The 21056-nt window shown below is 47.0% G+C and overlaps 1 protein-coding gene across 12 annotated transcripts in view; it reads left to right on the top strand.

Annotated features, from left to right (window-relative positions):
* The window catches only part of Cacna1b (calcium voltage-gated channel subunit alpha1 B), a 165444-nt gene that overhangs the window by 51135 nt on the left and 93253 nt on the right, over window positions 1-21056 (top strand). For all 12 annotated transcript variants that reach the window (XR_015682123.1, XM_087649864.1, XM_087649855.1 and 9 more), the window contains 5 exon segments: window positions 6211-6420; window positions 9323-9435; window positions 12285-12397; window positions 15003-15134; window positions 15343-15415. Coding sequence is in view for 11 of the 12 variants with exons in the window: in XM_087649864.1 (XP_087505990.1) it covers window positions 6211-6420; window positions 9323-9435; window positions 12285-12397; window positions 15003-15134; window positions 15343-15415 (641 nt within the window). In the remaining variant the exon portion in view is untranslated.

Below are 21056 nucleotides of genomic sequence, written 5' to 3'. Positions count from 1 at the left end.
ATGTTGGCTGTTTACTTGCTATCTGTTGCCTTTATTGTATTTAGGTATGTGCCTTATATCCCTGATCTCTCTAAGACCTTTAACATGAAGGGGAGTTGGATTTTGTCAAAGGCTTTTTCAGCATCTAATGAGATGATCATGTGGTTTTTTTTTCTTTCAGTTTGTTTATATTGTGGATTATGTTGATGATTATATATATATGTGTGTGTATATATCATCCCTGCATCCCTTGATCATGGTGGATGATGTTGTCTTTGATGTGTTCGGTTTGCAAGTATATTATTGAGTATTTTTGCATCAATGTTTATAAGGGACATTGGTTTGAAATTCTGTTTTATTGTTGAGTCTTTGTGTAGATTAGGTATCAGGGTGACTGTGGCCTCATACAATGAGTTTGGCAGTGTTCCTTCTGTTTTGGTTTGTGGAATAGTTTGAGAAGTATTGGCATTAGCGCTTTGAAAGTCTGGTAGAGTTCTGCGCTAAAACCATCCAGCCCTGTTTTATTTTTGGTTGGGAGACTCTTAATGACTGCTTCTGTTTCCTTATGGGTTATGGAACTATTTAGATAGTTTACCTGATCTTGATTTAACTTTGGTAAGTGGTGTCTCTCTAGAAAATCATCTATTTCTTTTAGATTTTCAGATTTTGTGAAGTACAGGCCTTTAAAGTAAGACTTAACGATTCTTTGAATTTGCTCAATATTTGTTGTTATGTCTCCCTTTTCATTACTGATTTTTAAAATTTTGATACTGTCTCCCTGCCTTTTAGTTAGGTTGGCTAAGAGTTTATCTTGTTGATTTTTTTCAAAGACCCAGCTCTTGGTTTCATGAGTTTATTTTCTGCCATCTACTTTTCTAGGGTATGCTTGTTTTTTTTTTATTCCTAGAGTTTCCAAGTATAATTTTAAATTGTTAGCATGAGAACTCTCCAATTTCTTTATGAAGGCACTTAGTGCTATAAATTTTCCTCTTAATCACTGCCTTCATTGTGTCCCATAAGTTTGGTGTGCTGTGTCTTCATTTTCACTGAATTCTAGAAAGTCTTTCATATCTCTGCCTTTTTCCCTGACCCAGAGGTTGTTGAGTAGAGAGTTGTTCTGTTTCCATGAATTTGTAGACTTTCTGCTGGTTCTGTTGTTTTTGGAGTCCAGCTTTAATCCATGATGGTCTGGTAGGAAACAAGGAGTTATTTAAATATTCTTGTATCTGTTGAGGCTTGCTTTGTGGCTGACTATACAGTCAGTTTCAGAGAAGGTTCTATGAGGTGCTATGAGGAAGGTATATTCTTTTGTGTTTGGGAGAAATGTTCTCTAGGTATCTGTTAGGTCCGTTTGATTCATAATGTCAGTTAATTTTATTATTTCTTTGTTTAGTTTCTGTCTTGATGACCCATCCATTGGTGATAGTGGGGTGATGAAGTCTCCCACTATTAATGTGTGGGGCTTGATTGTAATTTAAACTTTAGTAAAGTTTCTTTTATGAATGTGGGTACCCTTGCATTTAAGGCATAGATGTTCACAATTGAGACATCATCTTGGTGGATTTTTCCTTTGATGAGGATGAAGTGCCCTTCCCCATTTCTTTTGATTTCTTTTGGTTGAAAATATATTTTATTAGATATTAGAATGGCTACATCAGTTTGTTTCTTGGGTCCATTTGCTTGGCAAATCTTTTCCAGCCCTTTACTTTGAGGTAGTGTCTATCTTTTTTGCTGAGGTGTGTTTCTGGTATACAGTAGCATGATGGAGCCTGTGTGCACATCCACTCTGTTAGCCTGTGCCTTTTCTTCTTTTCTTTCTTTTTTCTTTTCTTTTTTCTTTTTTTTTTCGGACCTGGGGACCAAACCCAGGACCTTGCGCTTGCCTAGCTAAATCCCCACTGAGCTAAATCCCCAACCCCTAGCCTGTGCCTTTTATTGGGGGAATTGAAACCATTGATGTTGAGATATTAATGAACAATGATTGTTATTTCCTGTTATTTTGATGGTGGTGGTGCTAGGGTGTGTGTGTGTGTGTGTGTGTGTGTGTGTGTGTGTGTGTGTGTGTGTTTCTCTTCATTTGGTTTTTCCTAGTGTGGAATTATTTCTTGTGTTGTCTGGGTGTAATTACCCTCCTTGTGTTGGAGTTTTCCTTCTAATATCCTCTGTAGCTCTGGATTAGTGGAAAGATATTACTTAAATTTGGTTTTGTCACGCAATATCTTGTTCTCCTATATGGTGATTGTATCTGTGATCTTTTAGAGACTGTAAAATATTGCCCTTCTGGCTTTTAAAGTCTCTGTTGAGAAGTCTGGTATAATTCTATTAGATCTGCCATTATATGTTACTTGGTCTTTATCCCTTGCAACTTTTAATATTCTTTCTTTGTTCTGTACATTTAGTGTTTTGATTATTATTGTGGTAGGAGAATTTTATTTTTCAGTCTAGTCTATTTGGTGTTCTGTATGCTTTTTGTATGTTTGTAGGCATTTCTTTCTTTCTTTCTTTCTTTCTTTCTTTCTTTCTTTCTTTCTTTCTTTCTTTCTTTTTTTTTTTTGGTTCTTTTTTTCGGAGCTGGGGACCGAACCCAGGGCCTTGCGCTTCCTAGGTAAGCGCTCTGCCACTGAGCTAAATCCCCAGCCCCCTTTCTTTCTTTTTTTAAAAGATTTATTTATTTTTATGTATGTGAGTACATTGTCGCTGTCTTCAGACACACCAGAAGAGGGCATTGGACCCCACTACAGATGGTTGTGAGCTACCATGTGGTTGCTGGGAATTGAACTCAGGACCTCTGGAAGAGCAGTCAGTGCTCCTAACCACTGAGCCATCTCTCCAGCCCGGCATTTATTTCTTTAGGTTAGGGAAAATTTCTTCTATGATTTTGTTGAAGATTGTTTCTGGACAATGTGTTGGGATTCTTTTCCTACTTCTATTCCTCTTATTCTTAGAGGAATTCTTATTCTAATTTTTTTGTATTGTTCTTTGGTTTGACCTTTTCATAGTGTCCCAAATTTCCTGAATGTTTTGTGTTAGAAACTTTTTGGATTTAGCATTTTCATTGACTGATGTATCAATTTCTTCAATTTTATCTTCTACGCCTGAGATTCTCTCTTTCATCTCTTGTATTCTGTTGGTGATGCTTCTGTCTGTAGTTCCTGTTCTCTTGCCTAGGTTTTCCACATCTAAGATTCCCTCAGTTTGTATTTTCTTTTTTGTTTTTATTTCCATTTTCAGATATTGATCAGTTTTTTTCCCCCATTTCCTTCACCTGTTTGATTGTATTTTCCTGTATTTCTTTAAGGGATTTATTTGTTTCCTCTTTGAAGGCCTCTATCATCTTCTTAAGAGTGAACTTAAGGTCATTTTCTTGCAATCAGATGTGTTAGGATATCCAGGGCTTGCTGTAGTAGGATACTTGGGTTCCGGTGGTGCCATGTTGCCCTGGCTTTGGTTGATTGTGTTCTTATGTTGGCCTTTAGCCATCTGATTGCCCCTGGAGTTGACAGGCCTCATAGTCCCTGATGGCAGCAGGCCTCCAGGGATGCAGGCTGATCTGTGGCCTGGGAAATGGAGTGCAGGGGGACAGGGTGGAACTTGCCACTGCTGGGTTTGCTCGGAGGGGCTGGCAGACAGGAAATTATGGTAGGGGTCTCACCTGGTGCTCCTTGATGTCTGAAGGCCTCTGGGTTACAGGTAACAGTGTGGACTGGAAGATTGATATGTAACTTTCAATGCCACATTCTGGGCAGCTTGGCTGGAAGAATGCTTGGGACTGTCTGTCTTCTTAGTGGGCTTAGTAATGACAGTATGAATCTTGATTAGCTGTTGTTTTCATACCTTCCCCAGAGCCTGGCACAGATAATTCATTCATGTATCCGTGTCTGCGTGTTGTTGAATAAGTCACGACGAGGGCCAGTGAGGACCGTCTCTTCACTAATGCTCCCCTCAGTTGAGGCAACTGGCTCACTGGGCCCTGCCTGCTATCATTCGGGAGTTACTTTAACTTCGCAATGCCTATAGCTCAAAGATAGCAGCCCTTGCTTTTCTTAAGAGACATACTATCATTATAGTTCATACATGCTGACATTAAGCTATACCTGGAAAACACAGAAAAATAAAAAAGAGTCGCAGACTCTCTGGTTTTTCCTTCATAACCTACAGTGTGAATGATGCATTTACCAGAGACCTCACATGAGCACACATTGGCTGTTTGCTGAGAAATGCAGCCTAGAGACCCAGGTTCATAAACTGTCCTAGAGGGATGTTGGCCTTATTGCCTATGCTTCCTGCCCAAGCACTCCAGGGTTCACTCTATCTGCAGCTCTATCTTTTGGAGCTGAGGAACAGAAAAAGCTTTCAGATTACCCTGAGGGCCCTCTCATGCTTTGAGTATGTGTTTAGAGAGAGGAGCTGGGGACTTCAGGGGCATTGTGGGGAGAGGAGTTTGGCTTTGCCACACATTGTGTATGTTGTGTGACTGGTCAGTTGTGAGGCCTTCATACATGAGTCCTGCTGCCTCTTTCTTGGATGGAATGGTGACCTTGCTGTCACCCTGAGACTTTGTTGAGTGACCCACTCACAGTGGTTTGCATGTCCTTTGTATTGAGTGTGGCCCTGTGCATGTACAGATGTTCCTGCCGTGTGTCTGTTGCACATGTGAGCAACTGGTTGGCTCTTCAGCCAGAGTGAGCCTGGCCAGGGGCTAGCTGTGTGCTGAATGTGCATGGATGACTGTGAGGTTTCCATGTAACCGTGTGAGTACGTAGGTATGGAGAGTCTGAGGCACTGCATTGTTCTACATGTCTTCCGTTCTGCCTGGCACAGGTCTTTGCCTGTCTGTACTGCCTGCTGGGCCTTCCCTAGTCCCTGATGAGAAAAACAGAGCCTCATTTACAGCCCTTATCAGCACTGACCTTTGTATGATTCAGCCCTGATTTGTGGAAGTAGCCACCCACATGCTGCAGATGTGAGGTTGAGGCTGGCCTCATGGGGGGGCTGTGAGTGAGCACAGCCTTTGGTGGGTGATTGTTGGGGTGTCATCCAGAACCAGGCCTTCACTGTTAAGGCTGTGGAAGTCTCACTGGTTTATGGGCTTCTTCTGGGTCCTGGCTATGAAGACATTCCTCTAGAGGCTCAGGGACTTGCTTCCATTTCTCTAGACTGATAACGTTTTCAGTGAAAACTGAAAACCTGGGCATGTACACACTGGTATGTGGAAAATAGACACTCTGCATCCATTCAGAGAGACCCCAGGCCCAGACATTCAGAGGCTTCCTAGCTGGGGCGCAGTGTGTTGTCAGAGGAACTCTGAGAAACATCTGCTATCTAGGCTCTCAGGGCAGGAACTAGGACAGACTTGAAGAAGATAAGTAGTAACGCTGTGCCCTTAACTACCCCACCCACCCAGAACCTCCAGGTACCCACAGACCAGTCTTAGCTGTGTCAGCATTTATTGAAACCATCTGTGTGAATAGGGCCCAGTAGCAAACAGTGATTGTTGGTAATGGTTGGGAGTGATTCCAGGACTGTATTTTAGATGGAGTGTCAGAAAAGGACATTGTGTAAGTAACATTGAAACCAACACCCAACTCAGAAACCCATAAGGAGACCTGGAAAAGGCCAAGGTGGAGCAGAAATAGTGAATGTTTGGAGGCGGAAGAAAGTGACCACTTGGTTGCCTACAAGAGAGGAATCAGATTATAGCAGGGTCAGCGACCTTTCTGGATCCTGAGTGTTGTGCACTCTGAACAAGTCAATAGCTGCCAGTACACATAAGCATTTAGCTGCGATCCAGAAGGACTGCTTAAGAAACAGGTGGTTACTGGTTGCTGATCCTAGTTGACAAGGCAGAAGGGAAGGGTGGAGACTTCAGGGCACCAAGGCTACATTTCATAGATGGTATTAATGGTGGGGTTTATACCTTTGGGTAAAATCTTGGAATACCTGCAGTGGGTACCCATGTCAGAGCTGTCCTTTTGGAAATTGGTCAGGGTTTTTGGGACCAAAGACATTGTTGATCATCCAGTGTGGTACCCAGTAGCCCTGGACTCCCTGGTCTGAGAAATGAGAAAGGGCTAGAATCCAGGCAGGAGCCATGGAGGTAAGGGGCTCAGTGGCCTGTGCTCAGGAAGATGTCCTCAGAGTGGCCGTGGACTTGAAGGGGATGCTCCTAGGTGGGTGGTGCTGTCCAGGTAGTCCACAGTTCCTGAGCCCTCATCAAGACTTGTTCTGCAGGGTCTCCCTTTGCTCGTGCCAGCCTCAAGAGTGGGAAGACAGAGAGCTCATCGTACTTCCGGAGGAAGGAGAAGATGTTCCGGTTCCTTATCCGTCGTATGGTGAAAGCACAGAGCTTCTACTGGGTGGTACTGTGCGTGGTGGCCCTGAACACGTTGTGTGTGGCCATGGTACACTATAATCAGCCTCAGCGGCTTACCACTGCACTGTGTACGTACTCTAGAGCCTTCCCCAGGGCCTCCCACTCACTGCTCTGTAGCCTGAGATCCTGGTGCTGGATGCTCTGGACGATACCCCATCTCTCTGAAGATTGCTCTGCAGTCAACGTGCTGCTTTCTGTGTCTGCAGGCCTTGGCTGCACTCACCCTTCTCATCTGCAGTGGGTACAGGGAACAGGGCTTGTTTTCTGTTCACTTTCTCCAGAGGGGCTCTGTTAGCCAAAAGTTTTCTCAGTCATTCAGAAGAGCCCTTTTTGACGGATCAAGACTCCATTCTGGCCTCTCCTGGCTCAGTGTTATCCCCGATAGCTACCCTTGTGTAACCATAGGCCTTATTCTGTGGACCACGAAAGCTGCTCATCCCCTGAGGGCTCCCTCAGGTATAGACACTGAAGCCCCCAGGAGCCAGTCACATGCATTCATGTGCATATTATTTTGGGAAGAGGATTCTAGGCTGTAGCTTCCTAAAGTTCTATATTGAAATCAATTCTTTGCCTGATAGGAAAAGGTGTAGAGGCAGCAGAGGCTAACAGAGTAGTGGTGTTACCAACTGCCAGCCTGACTTGTGCTCCTGTCGGGAGAAGGTCAGGGATAGTGTGCATCACTCAAGGGCAGGCCCTGGCTCCAGGACCCATGTCCAGGGGTGGTTGGTATCCGAGAACTTTTCTTGGGACTGAGTTTACTGTTTCTGTTGGTTCTCTAGGCTCACATCCCATGTCTCCATCCCCCACTGGGGTTGTGTGGTAACGGAAGGTCAGATTCCTGCTCTCTCAATTGCTCAGGCTTGTGCTTCTCTCATGGGAGCCAGTGTTATCTCTAAAGTCTTTAGCCGCAGAGTGTTTGCCGTCTGAGTAGTCTATGTGTATACGTTGTGGGATATTATCTGCTTGCATGTGTGATGTGTATGGGCATAAAGCTAGAAATGCCCCAATGTTGGGTTAGGCCACAGATAGGCCTGCCAGGAGACGTGCCCCTTGGTGCTTTCTCTTCTCAGAGGTATTCTGTAATTCCTGGCTCTCTTGGCCTCACTGAGGGAAAATGAATGAAGGAGGTTGATCTGAATGTTTCTTCTTAGTGTTGAGGCTTTGTCTTTGATGGCCAGACTGAGCCAGTAGGTACGGTAGGCTTGCCCAGAGACTGAAGGCATTCTGTACCTGGAGCAGACTAACTGGAGCTCTGCCGCAGCACAGATGGGCTCTGTCTGTCTGTCTGCCCACCCCCGATGGTCCAAAGCTCTGCCAGGGCCTTTGAAGCCAAAGCTAAATGCAGGGGAGCTGTTGAGCCTCATCATCCCTTGAGCCTTCCGAAGTTAACTCATTAGACAGATAGCATTCGACTCTGTTCCCATGGCTACTGGCCTCTCACTAGAAAAAACAAACAACAGCAACAAAAAACCAAACTTTTTTTGTAGGAGTTAATTTTCTCCTTTTACAATATGGGTCCTGGGGGCCAAGTTCAGGTTGTCAGGCTTGGTGATAAGAGCCTTCTCACTGACTGTAGAAAACACATTTACTCTTCACTCTCTGCTTCCCTAGTGAAAGCAATGACTGCTGGCTCCCAGGCCAGCTCCCAGCAGCTCTGGTGCCTGCCGGGTGAATGGATAATACAAGATTTAAGGAAGGAACCCGTTCTTGCCTCAGAGGGACGCTGTGGCCATCTAAGGCTGTGGCCGTCTTGACAGACTATAAGGACATTGGTGACCTCTTTCTCTCAAAGTTTAGCCCCTGACAATTCTTGTCAAAACATCTTATTTTTCTGAAAATCAAGATTGGTTCATGAACAGCCTCACTTTAGTGTACAGGTGGCAGATGGCCCGTTTCTGTGAGGAGGCCAGTGGCACAGGAGTTGTTCTTGTGGGTATGAGGTACTCTGGGCGTTAGACAGGAGTGTCGGGTCCTTCTGTGGTGTGTCTCTTTTGCCCACTGAGCTGCTTCAGACTGGTGTGTGCAGCTTTGCCCCTGTATTTCAGAATTGCTGACTAGCAATATTTAGACCCGGTGCTGATCACTTGGACGGTGTCAAGCCGGACAGGGCAGGGTCCTGTCTCTGCTCTTGGCCTTCTTATTGGCGCCCATGTAAATACAGGTATCTGACAATTTTCTCAGAGGTTCCAGAGGGTGTGTTAACTCGATTAAGTTGCTCTTGGGTTATAAAGTGGATTTCTCCTCTCTGTTTGTGTGATGCTATGGAATGAGTAACTCAACTGCTGCAAACCGAGAGCGCTGGGTGTGGGCAAATCTCAGGGCGCACTGGCATGGAGGAATACACTCTTCTATACCATCTGCTTCATCAGGAGCCCCATGTCCTTGACACAGGCCCTGGGACAGTTGGCTAGTGGCTTTCTGCTGATGGAGATCCTGGAAAGTTGTCTTTCATTCGTTGTCACGACTTTGTGGTTTGTGTGGCTCTGCTCTGGGTTCTGAGTTACTGCCCTGATCAGAGGTCACAAAAACTGTTGGTGCCTTTAGAGCTCACGCTAGATGGTTGGTGGAGAGGTTTCCATTTAGTAGAGGCAAACACATAAGCAAGGTTCAAATCAAACATGGTTCTCTTGGGGTCCTTACAGAAGGCTGTCCCTTATGGAGGTAGGGATCTGGAGCATGGAGCTGGAGGTGGAAGAGCCACCAGGCTGTGCCTAGCCTTATGGCTCCTCTGAAGTATCCAGAGGCAGCTCACTCACCATTGAGCACTTGTTCCCACACAGACTGGGCCTGGTGTGCCTCCCGATCTTTTAGTTCTTTATCCCCGCCCTGAGCTGTGGCCAGAGCAGGGGGCACAGAGCAAGCCCTGGGTGGGAGTGGAGTGGGGTGGGGTCAGCGGTGTGATGCTGCCCGGCTTGGCTAGAGGCCAGGTGAGAGGGGTCTGAGTTAACCCTTCTGTTCTCTGACTTCTAGACTTTGCAGAGTTTGTTTTCCTGGGTCTCTTCCTCACAGAGATGTCCCTGAAGATGTACGGTCTAGGGCCCAGGAGCTACTTCCGGTCTTCCTTCAACTGCTTTGACTTTGGGGTGAGTAAGACACCTCACTGAGCCCCCTGTCAGGTGAGTCTGAGCTGTGCATAGCCTTCTCCCTTACATATTTCCGGTGGGCTGAGCTCTGTGATCCAGGGTGTGCCAGGAGGCTGCACAGACACTGGGAAGAAGTAGCTGTAGAGGGAGGCCTGTCCTCGCTCTGCCTGGTGGTCAGAATGTCGGCAGCTGCTTTCCCGAAGGCCATGCCCTTCCCTCCCTGATCCTATGTATGGACTGACAATTAGTCAAGGTTCCGTAGCTCCTTCTGTGCCTAGGATCTTGTCACTTGGCAGCTCAGTTTTCCCAGTGAGCTAGGGAACTGTGGCCCAGCATCCTACACCCTGCAGTCCGGCCTGGGCGCCTGTCCCTGTGGTTCTTAGAAAGAACAGTATGCTGTGCTCGTCTCACCATCTTGGAGAGTATGTGGTAGGCCTGGCCTGGTCTCTTCCTAACCTGTGTGGGTCAGAGAGGTCTCAGGGAGAGTTGTTGCTGTTGCTGTCGCTCACCCCGAGAGTAGAGAGCAGACTCAGGGTAGGACTGCAAAACAGAGCATGCAGGATGTGCTTAGCCCAAAGGTTACTTCCAACCCAGTCCTAGGGAGTGCTGCTAAATCTGCTCTGAGGAACTGAGAGACTGTGGTATGTGCTCACTCCTCAGACGGTGAGTCCTTCAGGATGCTAACGGATGTTAACTGTAATATAGCTCAAGGAAACACGAGCAGAGGACCTATTCTATAGGATCGGTCCTGTTGGCACCTGCCTAGGTATTGTGGAAGTCCACAGCAGCCATGTGGAATGACTTGGGATGCTGGGTGTGGACAGGGAGAGGGACTCGGCCAGATGGAGGGAAACTTCAGTATAGCTTCAAGTTTTCCTCTTCTCAAGTTGCAGTTCTTGAGGTCGTCAGTCTGTAGACTTGTGAAACTGTGACAAGTGTTCTCTTCTACATCAGGTTACTGTACAGGAGCAGTGGGAGAGGTTGGCCTTCACAGGCAACTCCTACTCAGAAAAGGGCTTGTAGGAAGCACAGAGGAGCCACAGGTACAGAAGTGAACGAGTGCCAGTGGTCTCAGCTGCTTGCAGCCTGGGCGTCCAGGGGGCTCTGGGTTCTGCCCCTAGAGCTTTCTCTTTCCACGAGAAGTGGTGCATGTTTGACAGTTTTCTCAGCCTGCTCTGTCAATAGGGACTCAAAAGATATATATATATATATATATATATATGTGTGTGTGTGTGTGTGTGTGTGTATATATATATATGTATATATATTTTTTTTATTTATTTAAAGATTTTATTTTTAATTTTGTGTGTGTAGGTGCCTATGGAGGCTAGAGGTGTCAAATGTCCCCAGAGCTGGACTCACGAATTGTTATTAGCCATTCGCTGTGTGCACTGAGAAGCAAGCTCGGGTCCTCTGCAAGATCAGTGCATGCTCTAGACCGCTGAGCATTCTCTGTAGCCCTAGGGACCAAATTTATTTTCTATTGCCCTGGTCCTTTTCAGTCAACCTGGTATGCCTCTACCTGCACTTTTTAAAAGGGCATGTTGGGCATTTAAGGCTATTTTTATGGATATATTATAGACCTTCTTGGATTTTTACCCCATTAGATACAAATCAAGTCCGACAGAATAAGCCTTCTGCTCATGTTTCCTTGAGATACATTATGGTTAGCATCCTTTAACGTCCTGGAGAACTCACCGTCTTAGGCGCAAGCATGGACTATACCCCAGTCCCTCAGTTCCTTAGTCAGAGTTGGTCGTACACCCCGATCTCTTACTCTCTAGGACTAGGTAAGAAGTCTACCCTAACCTTGTAGCTCCTTTACAACTGGCCTGTAAGTCACACACTAGCCAGGACTGAGCTAGGAGTCACATGTTGATTCCCTGTCAGAACTGCCTTTTGCCCTTTTTCAGATCCATTGAAGTTACGGTGTTGTTTTTGTCATCGTCTTTAGACCATGCCCTGTCTCAACATTGGCATGACTTGGTATCTCTACAGGCTGGGCATTTTCTGAACCAGCAAGTCCTGGCTCCCTTCTGTTAGATTGTCCTTGCCTTTTATGTTTAGCCTAAGCAGAACGAGAGTCCAGGAACTTGGCTTGTCGCTCTCCAGAGGCAGATTATACCTCACAGTTTATTGAAATCATTTTCTACTGTTCCCACGGCTACAAGCAACTGTGGCCAGACTTCTTGTCAGGGGAGCATGGTACACACCTCCTCTGGCTGTCAACGAGATTTTCCTTGTGTCTTTGTAGGTCCTAATGAGCAAGGTTCTCAGTGTTCAGGGCACTTGTCATGTTCACTGACAGGCCATTCAGAACTTGTTCTCTGGCTCCAAAACTACTACTTACTCCTTTTTGGTTTCATTACAACGGTATACGACTGTGTTTCTAAAACCCATGCTGATCTTTCCTACTTGGAAGGCAGTGGTCTTAGGTTCAGTGTCTCAAGGCAACAAATGCATTGTGCTTCAATGTCTGTGAGGGAAGAGTTCCAGTGTGACACACTCAAAGGCCTCTGGCTCGATCTCTAATGATGGCCTTAGTTATTCCGGTTCTACCTTGGGGCTGTTGGCCAGCCTCATGGCCCAAGCCTGCCACAAGCTTCGTTCCTGGTCACCTGATCCTCTCCACAGGCTACTAGAGTGCTCCAGGAAGAAGAGCCCAGAACAGCAGGATAGACAACATTGCATCTGTGGCTTGTACGACTGGAGAGTTGGTGGGCATTTCCTGAGAGATGCGGTCATGCCAGTGCACATGCTCGGACATGCGTGCGTGTGTGTCAGCTTCATCCATGCATGCTCAGGTGTCCAAATACAGATGTGCCCTGTGTTGGTACTGTTTCTTTCAGGTGATTGTGGGGAGTATCTTTGAAGTAGTCTGGGCTGCCATCAAGCCAGGAACCTCCTTCGGAATCAGTGTGCTGCGGGCTCTCCGACTGCTGAGGATTTTCAAAGTCACCAAGTATGTCATTCTGTCATCTGCGAGCTCCTGGTTGGGGGAATGGGCAGAGGCAGCTCGTGAGACTGGAACACAGGAGATGGCGGGTGTCTTGGAGCCTCTTCTGTGCCTTTTAGCTTAAGTACAATATTGTTTGTGAAACAACACTTGCGAGAGCCTTCTGGCCTCAGGGCATTGTCAGGGCTGTCCTCAGTGGCCACAGTGCTTCAGTCCCTTCCCTGGTTCTCTTTAATTTTGTAGCACCGCAGTTTGATTCCATCTTCTCTCTCTCTCTCTCTTTTTTTTTTTTTTTTGGTTCTTTTTTTCGGAGCTGGGGACCGAACCCAGGGCCTTGCGCTTCCTAGGTAAGCGCTCTACCACTGAGCTAAATCCCCAGCCCTGATTCCATCTTCTCTTAAAGCTAACAGTTTTATCTGCAGGCCCTCAAAGGCGACTTTATGGTAAATAGAGAAACCAGAAATTCTTGTTTATTTAAAAAAAAAATACCCCTAAAGGTCTTCATATTAAGTAAGCAGAGTGAGTCTATTCAGAGAGACACATGTTATAAGATTGTTCTTATATGTGGATTCTACATACACAACATGGAAACATAGACAAGACTGTCTGGGGTGAAGGAAGGGAATGAGCTGGAGAGACTGAGGTGTGGATGTGGTAAAAATGCATGATGTATTTGAAGGAAAATGTCTATGCTAGGAAAAACAGAGGAAAGCAGAGGTTCTCAGAAATCTTCCCATTGTCCTGTCCCAGGTTTTTGCCCAGCCACCGTGCAGAGGTGTGCCCTTACCTCATGGCAGTCAGCCTGGTGCCTACGTGGCACCTTTTCCAGGACTTGATTTCCCCACTTTCCTGACCCCACTTTTGGAACTAGGATAGTAACTAGACTTAGCTTTTAGTTCCAGTTCACATAAATCTTAACTCTGGAAGAAAGTTGCTTCATTTGTACAGGAGAAGCCTGAGGCTCAGGGAGGAGACAAGACCCTCCGCTCCCCGTTAAAAATGCAGGAGGGAGGAGTAGGAGGAAGTAGGGCCCTCTCCACAGTGGTCCTAGCAGGAGTAGAGGCTGCCATGGGCTGAGCTCCTCGTATTTCAGAGGCTCTTGTGCTTTGTGCCGTTCCAACAGCTGTGGCACTGAAGATATCCACCCCGAGTCCAGGCGGCACGTGCACCGCAGTCACCTCCCGGTCGACTGAGGTTCTGCTAGGCCTTTCCAACAAGTTCATTTCCAAACTGCAAACCACCTAAGGACAGAGATGCGTGAGCGGAGAAGAGGTTTATGCAGGAATCCTGTCCAGCTAGGCTGGCAAATGTGCTGAGCATGCCCCTTGACCTCTTCTTGGTCTCCCTTAAGTACCTATGGTAGGAGAGGCCCCAGGAAAATGCCTTTGCCCAAGTCTGGGGCCTTCAGATCCTCCCGAGGAGGTCAGTGACAGTGTCTGGAGGGAGGTAGGCTCTTTCCAGGCCAAAGGCCAGGCACTCAAAGTTTTCTAAAACTTCTGAATCTACTCAGATGAGGGTGGCTCACAGAGGGTGGCGGCCCTTCACCACGGGAACCAGGGGGAAGGAGCATATAGCAGTGCTCTAGGAAGGCGAGCACAGGGAGGCTTGCACCTGCTCTGCTGTCCCTCGTCCTTTGTGTCAGGGTGACAGAATAGCAGGCGTGAAGGGGCAGAGGCAGGTGGTATGTGTCCTGGGAGACACATTCTAGAGCTGGGGGTGGCAGTTGGACCTGTCACTTAGGAACAGAATCATTACAGATATAGATGGACCTTGTATGCCATGAAGCCTGGTTGTGAGTAAGGGAGTCATATTTTCTCTTCTCTTTGAAGAGTATGGTGAAGCAACCTTAAGAAGGGCCAGGTTAGCCATATCTTGGCCAATTGAACACTGGCTGGCGAAGCAACTAGAGCAATGGTTCTCAACCTCTGGGTTACAACCCCTTGCACAGGGTCACATTTTAGTTATCCTGCATACCAGATGTTTACATTATGATTCGTAACAGTAGCACAATTATAGTTGTGATGTAGCAACAAGGTAATTTCATGGCCGGAGATCGCCACCATGTGAGGAACTGTATTGAAGGGTTGCAGCATCGGGAAGGCTGAGAACCACTGAGCTCGAGGGTTAGAAAGTGTGAAGTCTGGGTTTGGAGCTGGCTGCCTGACAGACAGGGCATCTTTCTGATAAGAACAGGGCAGTTGGGGCTGGAGAGAAGGCTCAGCGGTTAAGAGCACCGACTGCTCTTCCAGAGGTTCTGAGTTCAATTCCCAGCAACTACATGGTGGCTCACAACCATCTGTAAAGAGATCTGATGCCCTTTTCTGGTGTGTCTGAAGACAGCTACAGTGTACTTATATATAATAAATGAATAAATCTTTAAAAAAAAAAAAAAGAACAGGGCAGTTTGGGAGAGGGTCCAGTGCTGCGGCTGCGTGTCTGCTGTTGCTATGGCACAGCTGAACTGAGTGTATAGGATCATGGGTTTTGACTCCTGAAGAGATGCTTGCTTCATATGGAGGGTGGGGCTCAGGTTGAATGCAGGGAGCAGGGTGGGTGTGAAGCAGCACTGGGGTGGCCCGGCTGGGCTTCAGCCCTCCTTCCTGCCTCTCAGGTATTGGAACTCCCTGAGGAACCTGGTTGTTTCCCTCCTCAACTCCATGAAGTCCATCATCAGCCTTCTCTTCCTGCTTTTCCTTTTCATTGTGGTCTTCGCTCTGTTGGGGATGCAGCTGTTTGGGGGACAGTAAGTAGCCCTGGATTAGGAGGGCAGACCAGGGGAGGCTGGACTCAGAGCACACACGGCCACCCCAGGCTTTCCCACCTGCTTCCTTCCTGCGGGTTCTCCAGTGGGTTTGGGGTTACTGAGAGCACCAGCAGTGAGCATGCTGATGTCAGGGACTGGTCCCCAGCCTCCTGACGGGACTCTACTCAAGACTTCTCTGTTTCCTCAGGTTCAACTTTCAAGATGAGACTCCAACCACCAATTTTGATACCTTCCCAGCTGCCATCCTCACTGTGTTTCAGGTGAGGCTGCTTGGTCTCTTCTCACTTTCCATGTCCCCTAGGTGCAAGGGAAGAGTTAGCGAAGTTAGAGGTCCTATGTTTGAACATAACCTCACACCGAGGTCCTGGACCTGGTGCCAAGGGAAAATGGGTTGCCACTGGGGTGGGGGCGGGTGGCAGGCGATAGATACTCCCATGGGCTGTTTGGTCTGTGAGCTCCCACTTGAGTTTGTCAGGGGTGGGGTGAGAGGGGGAAGCTCCCTCAGCCTGCCTGTGTCCATGTCATCAGTTCATTAGTTCTAAGGCCCGAGGCTGCTTCTATCCTCAGAGACAAAGCAGAGCTCTTCCTGAACTTCTCCTGTTTGTTTCAGGCCCAGTGACTCCATTCTCTTTCATTCTGGGATATGTGCCCGCCACTGCCCCCTGGAAAGCTGGCTGTGGGCCAACTGTCTGTCTGATGGGAGCCTTATTGGCTCCAGGGACCACCTTATTCTTGCTTGGATGCCTTGCCTAAGAGTGGACAGGATAGGAAAAACTGTTGGTCTGTCTGGGGACTGACAGGATGGGTGGGGCTTAGCTAAGATCTTGGCCTCTGAAAGGGGTGACCTAAGCCCAGCTCTGAGCCCACATGTGTGGGAGAACCTCTGCTCCCCCTTTTACGGGGAGGGCATGGTTCTGGCCAATAATCTAGACCCAATTGACAACTGGCCAAGAGAATGTGTGGTCCTAGGATCTATATCCATGCTCCATCCTTGGACTCCCCAAGTGAACCTGTCATCATTCCTTTTCTGTCAATAATACCTTAGCTTGCTAACAGGTCAATAGCTTCTAAGTCGTAGTCTCTAGTGTGGGGTAGGGCCTGTCAGCCTCTGGAGATAGAGATGTGCTGCTTCAGCCTGGATCCTGGCAGAGTCCACTGTGTCTGCTTGGGAATTCGATGTACATGCTGGGAAGGAGTGTTTTCCTGTGGGTCATGGACTAGGGTACCCAGGCACCAAGGGAGAAGGGCTGGCAGAGCCACATCTAAGGCCTAGAGTGAGCACGTTGAGAGGGTAGTCCTTGACCAAGTGTTTGGAGGCCAGGTTAGAGGGCTCGATAAGTAAACAGGTTTTGGCAGGTTCTAGCCAGTGAGAACCCTGGTATGGCTCCAGACTGGTAGGACAGTCTTACTGTGCCTCTGCTTCTTGTGCCCCCCCGCCACCCCCACCAACCCCCAGGAAAGGAGCTAAGTGCATAGTTAAGAGAACTGGGCCTTTTTGTCCAAAGGGTTCTGACTAGACCTCCATTCTAGTTTGCTTTCTGTTGCTGTGATAAACACTATCACCAAAAAGCAATTTGGAGAGGAAGGGGTTTATTTGGCTTACACATTCCCGGATCATAGTCTGTTACTGAGGGAAGCTGGAGTAGGAATTCAGGCAGAAGCGAAGGCAGGACTTCTCTGCTTTCAGTCTCATGGCCAGCTTCTTGTTTTCCAACTCTTAGGACCGCCTCACCCATGGCGGGATGGGACCTCCCCCACCAATCAGCAGTGGGGAAGATGACACAGACCAATGTGATGATTACATTCCCTTGAGGTTCAAGGTGACTGGAACCGACCAGCCCAACCTCACACCTGCTCTGAGCACAGCATCAGGACAGTGGCAGAGCGGCTGCGTGCTGTGCACATGTGGCTAGGCACTGTGAATACTAAAGGAGGCTAGAGATGTGGACAGGCTGGCCTGTCTTTAGCAGGAAGTCTTTGGACTGGAGTTCAAAGATCCAGGAAAGGAGACCCTGGCTCCCGACTAGGGTGAAAGTGTGGCTGGGAGGGGCGCAGAGAGGGAAGAAAAAAACCTTCTAATTCTCTCATGGGGGCTACAGATTAAATACTGTGGAATCCCGAGGCCCTGGAGGGGACCCATACCCATGGTTGGGAGGTGAGGCTACTCAGAGAAGGGGATTCCGGAGCAAGTGCACCTGAGTTAAGGAACAAGGAAGTACCCTCAGAAATCCCCAAACTGAGGAAAAGCACCTGAACCAAAGAACAAGAACTTAGTAGAAATTATGGAAATTAAAGTTATAGCAATCCAAGTTAAAAATATAGGTAGACTGCACTCTGGACACAATCCAAGGCATGGTGGACAGGCGAGCTGGGAAGAGCGGGTACCGCTGACTGTAGCATGGGAACAAGGGGTTGTTGGTGCATTGGATATTCTGGGCTTGAAGGTCAGGGGTGCTGGGGCTCCAGGTGCAGCTGAGGGAGGGGTAGAGATTTTATCTAGCATGCACTGACCCTGAGTTCAGTTCCAGAAAATACAAAAAGAAATGAATAAGAAGATAGAGGAGTGTTGTGTGCTAGGTGGAGAACACATGTTCATAGAGGCTTTGCCACTACGGTGCAGAAGACCACACCCTAAGGGCCACCCTGGACTAGCATTTCATAGAAGAAGACCACACCCTAAGGGCCACCCTGGACTAGCATTTCATAGAAGAAGACCACACCCTAAGGGCCACCCTGGACTAGCATTTCATAGAAGAAGAACTTCTAATGGCTGATTTCATGACTGACAGACACCAGAAGGTCATGGGCACTAACTTTTGAATATTGGGGTACAGTCTCAGAGCCTGGAACCTTGAGTCTTTGATCTGTGACTCCGCATATGGGAGGACTGTGCCCAGGTGCTGCTGGGAGCACTTCAGATGGCCATTAAGGAGAGATAGTACACTGAGGAAGAAATGGGAGGCCAGGGCCACTGCAGACCAAAGCCAGCAAGACAGCTTTATAAACGGGTTCTCCTAAATATTTGGAGGTTATTTCAAGTGTGTGGACTGCAGAGAGTATGTATGTTCCCCACTCACTCTGAGGCTAAATTATCATGATGGGGAATTCTAAACAAGGACAGTATGACAAAAGAAAAATAGATGTCATGATCACAGAGGCAAAAATACAGAAGAATCGAGAAGTCAGATAAAGATACACTTAAGCCTTTCTTCAAAAAGTAGGTGTGGCTGCTCCTGCGTGTACTTCTAGCCCTCAGGGTAAGGCATGAGGACTTCGAGTTTGAGGCAAACCTGGGCTGTATAGCAAGGGACCCCTCCCGAAGGAAAACAGAATCATAAAATAACAAGAAACAAAAGCAAACAGTCTTCTTTAATACCTTGGACTTTTCTTAGGCTATGAGACAACTTAATGCTAGGAAGTTCTGCTATGAAGAGGCATTTGAATGGGACAATACACTTGGCAGGGTGGAGAGGCGGCTGCGTGAATTCTATCAGATTACACCAGTCTCAGTGCAGTAGGATAACAACAAAATTGAAGATTCGTTTTTAGAATTGAAAAGAAAGGAAAATACTCATTAAAAATAAAATACATGTGCTGCCTTTGCGAGTGGCATGGGTGCGTTGGTTAGTCACACAGACGGGCGAGGCTGGCGAGGGGGCTTGCTGGGGAAGAGCGCTTGCCGTGTAACCCTACAACCTCAGTCCGGCTCCCGGAGCTCACATAAAGTTAGACTGAAGAATGAACTGACAAATCCTCCCTGACCTCCGCACACAGCACAGCAGGCACACAGCGCTCCTGTCCCCATCTCCTAATTGAAAAATTGAAATAGAAAAAAGCAAACAAACAAACCCAAAGACAAGCAGGATTTATTTCTGCATTGCACCTGGTATGAAAGTGAGCAGACCGGAGTTGGGGATTTAGCTCAGCGGTAGAGCGCTTGCCTAGCGAGCGCAAGGCCCTGGGTTCGGTCCCCAGCTCCGAAAAAAAAGAAAAAAAAAAAAGAAAGTGAGCAGACCAAAAATTTTAGAGCATACAGGGTGCCACGTCATTAACTAAAGGCAGAGAAGGTATTAAAGAAAATGTAAACACACAGCCAAAGTCTGTGACCAAGCAATTTGGCGCACTGGAAGACGCCACTAAAATACTTTAAAAAACCCAGAGCCAGGGAGATCATCCCAGGGTCAGCAAATGCCAAAGGATTGGTTTCTAGAGTGTATTGAGAACACATAAACCAAAGAGAGGAGGTTCTGTGGTAGGAAAAGGGCAAGGCACAGGCCAATAGCAGAGGAAAGGAAACACTGGGGAATAAGCTATCATAGCCCTGACTGCATCATCCAGGGAGATGCAAACTAAACCCTGTCTTGAACTGTAACCAAAAGCAGGAAAGCTTACATTGGAGTTTAGAAAAGATGTGGCTTTTAGAACCTCCATGTGCTGCTGGTGGGCAGTTGAAGTCATGTTGGACAGTGACTTCCTGACGTCCTATGAAAGCAGTGTCCCATCAAGTCCTGGGCTGGGTTTGCTCAGGTGTACAGATGCGACAGTTCAGCAGCAGTCGCTGTAATAACACTGTACGTCAGAGTGGTCATCATCCTGGGAACGTGTGTCGTGTGGGACCAGGGAAAACAGTTGACCTAGAACTACACATCAGGATGGATGCCTCTCACAAATGTAATTTTGGGCGGATCAGACAGGTTTTGGTGTAATTTGATATTGTTCTATAATACTGTATACTCTGTAAAAGCTCACATGAAGCGATAAACCCTGGAGTCAGGAAACTGTTTAACTAGGGAGGACAAAGCTGGTCAGGTCCATCGAGAGACGCAAGCCTCACTGGGATGGTTTATCTTTCTAAAAGTTAAAAATGACCTGCGTGTGGGTGTGTGTGACTGTGTGGATGCCCACAAGACCGGCAGCGAGGGTTGGGTCTCCTGGAACTAGAGTTACAGCAGCTGTGAGCTGCTGATGTCCATGGAACGGAACTCCAGTTGTCTCCAAAAGCAGCAGGGCCTTTACCAACCAAGCCATCTCTCCAGCCACTGGTGCTGAATTTCTTAATCTGCTTGATAGGTATATGAGGGTTGTGAGTTAATTTCTATTTAAAGTGCTAGTTACATAGTTAGGGGTTAGAATGACCAGTTTCAGGGAATCTGACAGATGGTTGTGAACCACCGTGTTGGTGCTAGGATTCGAACTTGGGTCCTCTGCAAGAGCAGCAAGTGTTACATGTTGATGATTGCTGACCCATCTCTCCAGGATGAAATTTATAATCTTAAATGCAATCATCAAAATCTAAAAGTAAACAAATTATAATTTTAATGGGACTAACAATTTAGAAAAAGCTTTTTTTTGAAATTCCCACATTTTATGGCAGCTTTAGCCAATAGATTTGAAAACTTAGATGAAACATACTTTTTTTTTTTAACAAGTAAACAGTAATTACTTAGCTTGGCTTAAGAAGGAAAGGGTTGGACACTGCCTTTCTGCTTCTTACCTTGAGCCTGTTAGCTATAACTTGGGGTTTATATAGCCTTCAAGGAACAGCTGAAAGTTAGCAGAAGCAAGGCATTTTAGGGGAAAAAAAGTTTTTCATGACATCAATGTATTTTGACACCATGGTCACAGGAACAATGCAAGTCAAGTAGCATACAGACCAAAAAGCCGTGTGTGTGTGTGTGTGTGTGTGTGTGTGTGTGTGTGTGTGTGTGTGCGTGCACATGTGTCTGTCTGTCTGTCCTGGGGTCACCTGTCTCAGCTGCTGACTTGGGTCCAACAGCAGACATTTGTGGATAGGAAACATCCAAGAGTGACCAAGATTGAGGAGGGAGTTACCTCTTATGATAAGTCTCAGGATTTCTGGGGTTGCTCTAGTTGTGATGATAGCATGGCATATGTAAAGAT

Source organism: Rattus norvegicus, chromosome 3 (assembly GCF_021556685.1).
Source record: "Rattus norvegicus strain SHRSP/BbbUtx chromosome 3, alternate assembly SHRSP_T2T, whole genome shotgun sequence".
NCBI classification, from domain to species: Eukaryota; Metazoa; Chordata; class Mammalia; order Rodentia; family Muridae; genus Rattus; species Rattus norvegicus.
This window is presented reverse-complemented; position numbering and strand designations above follow the sequence as displayed.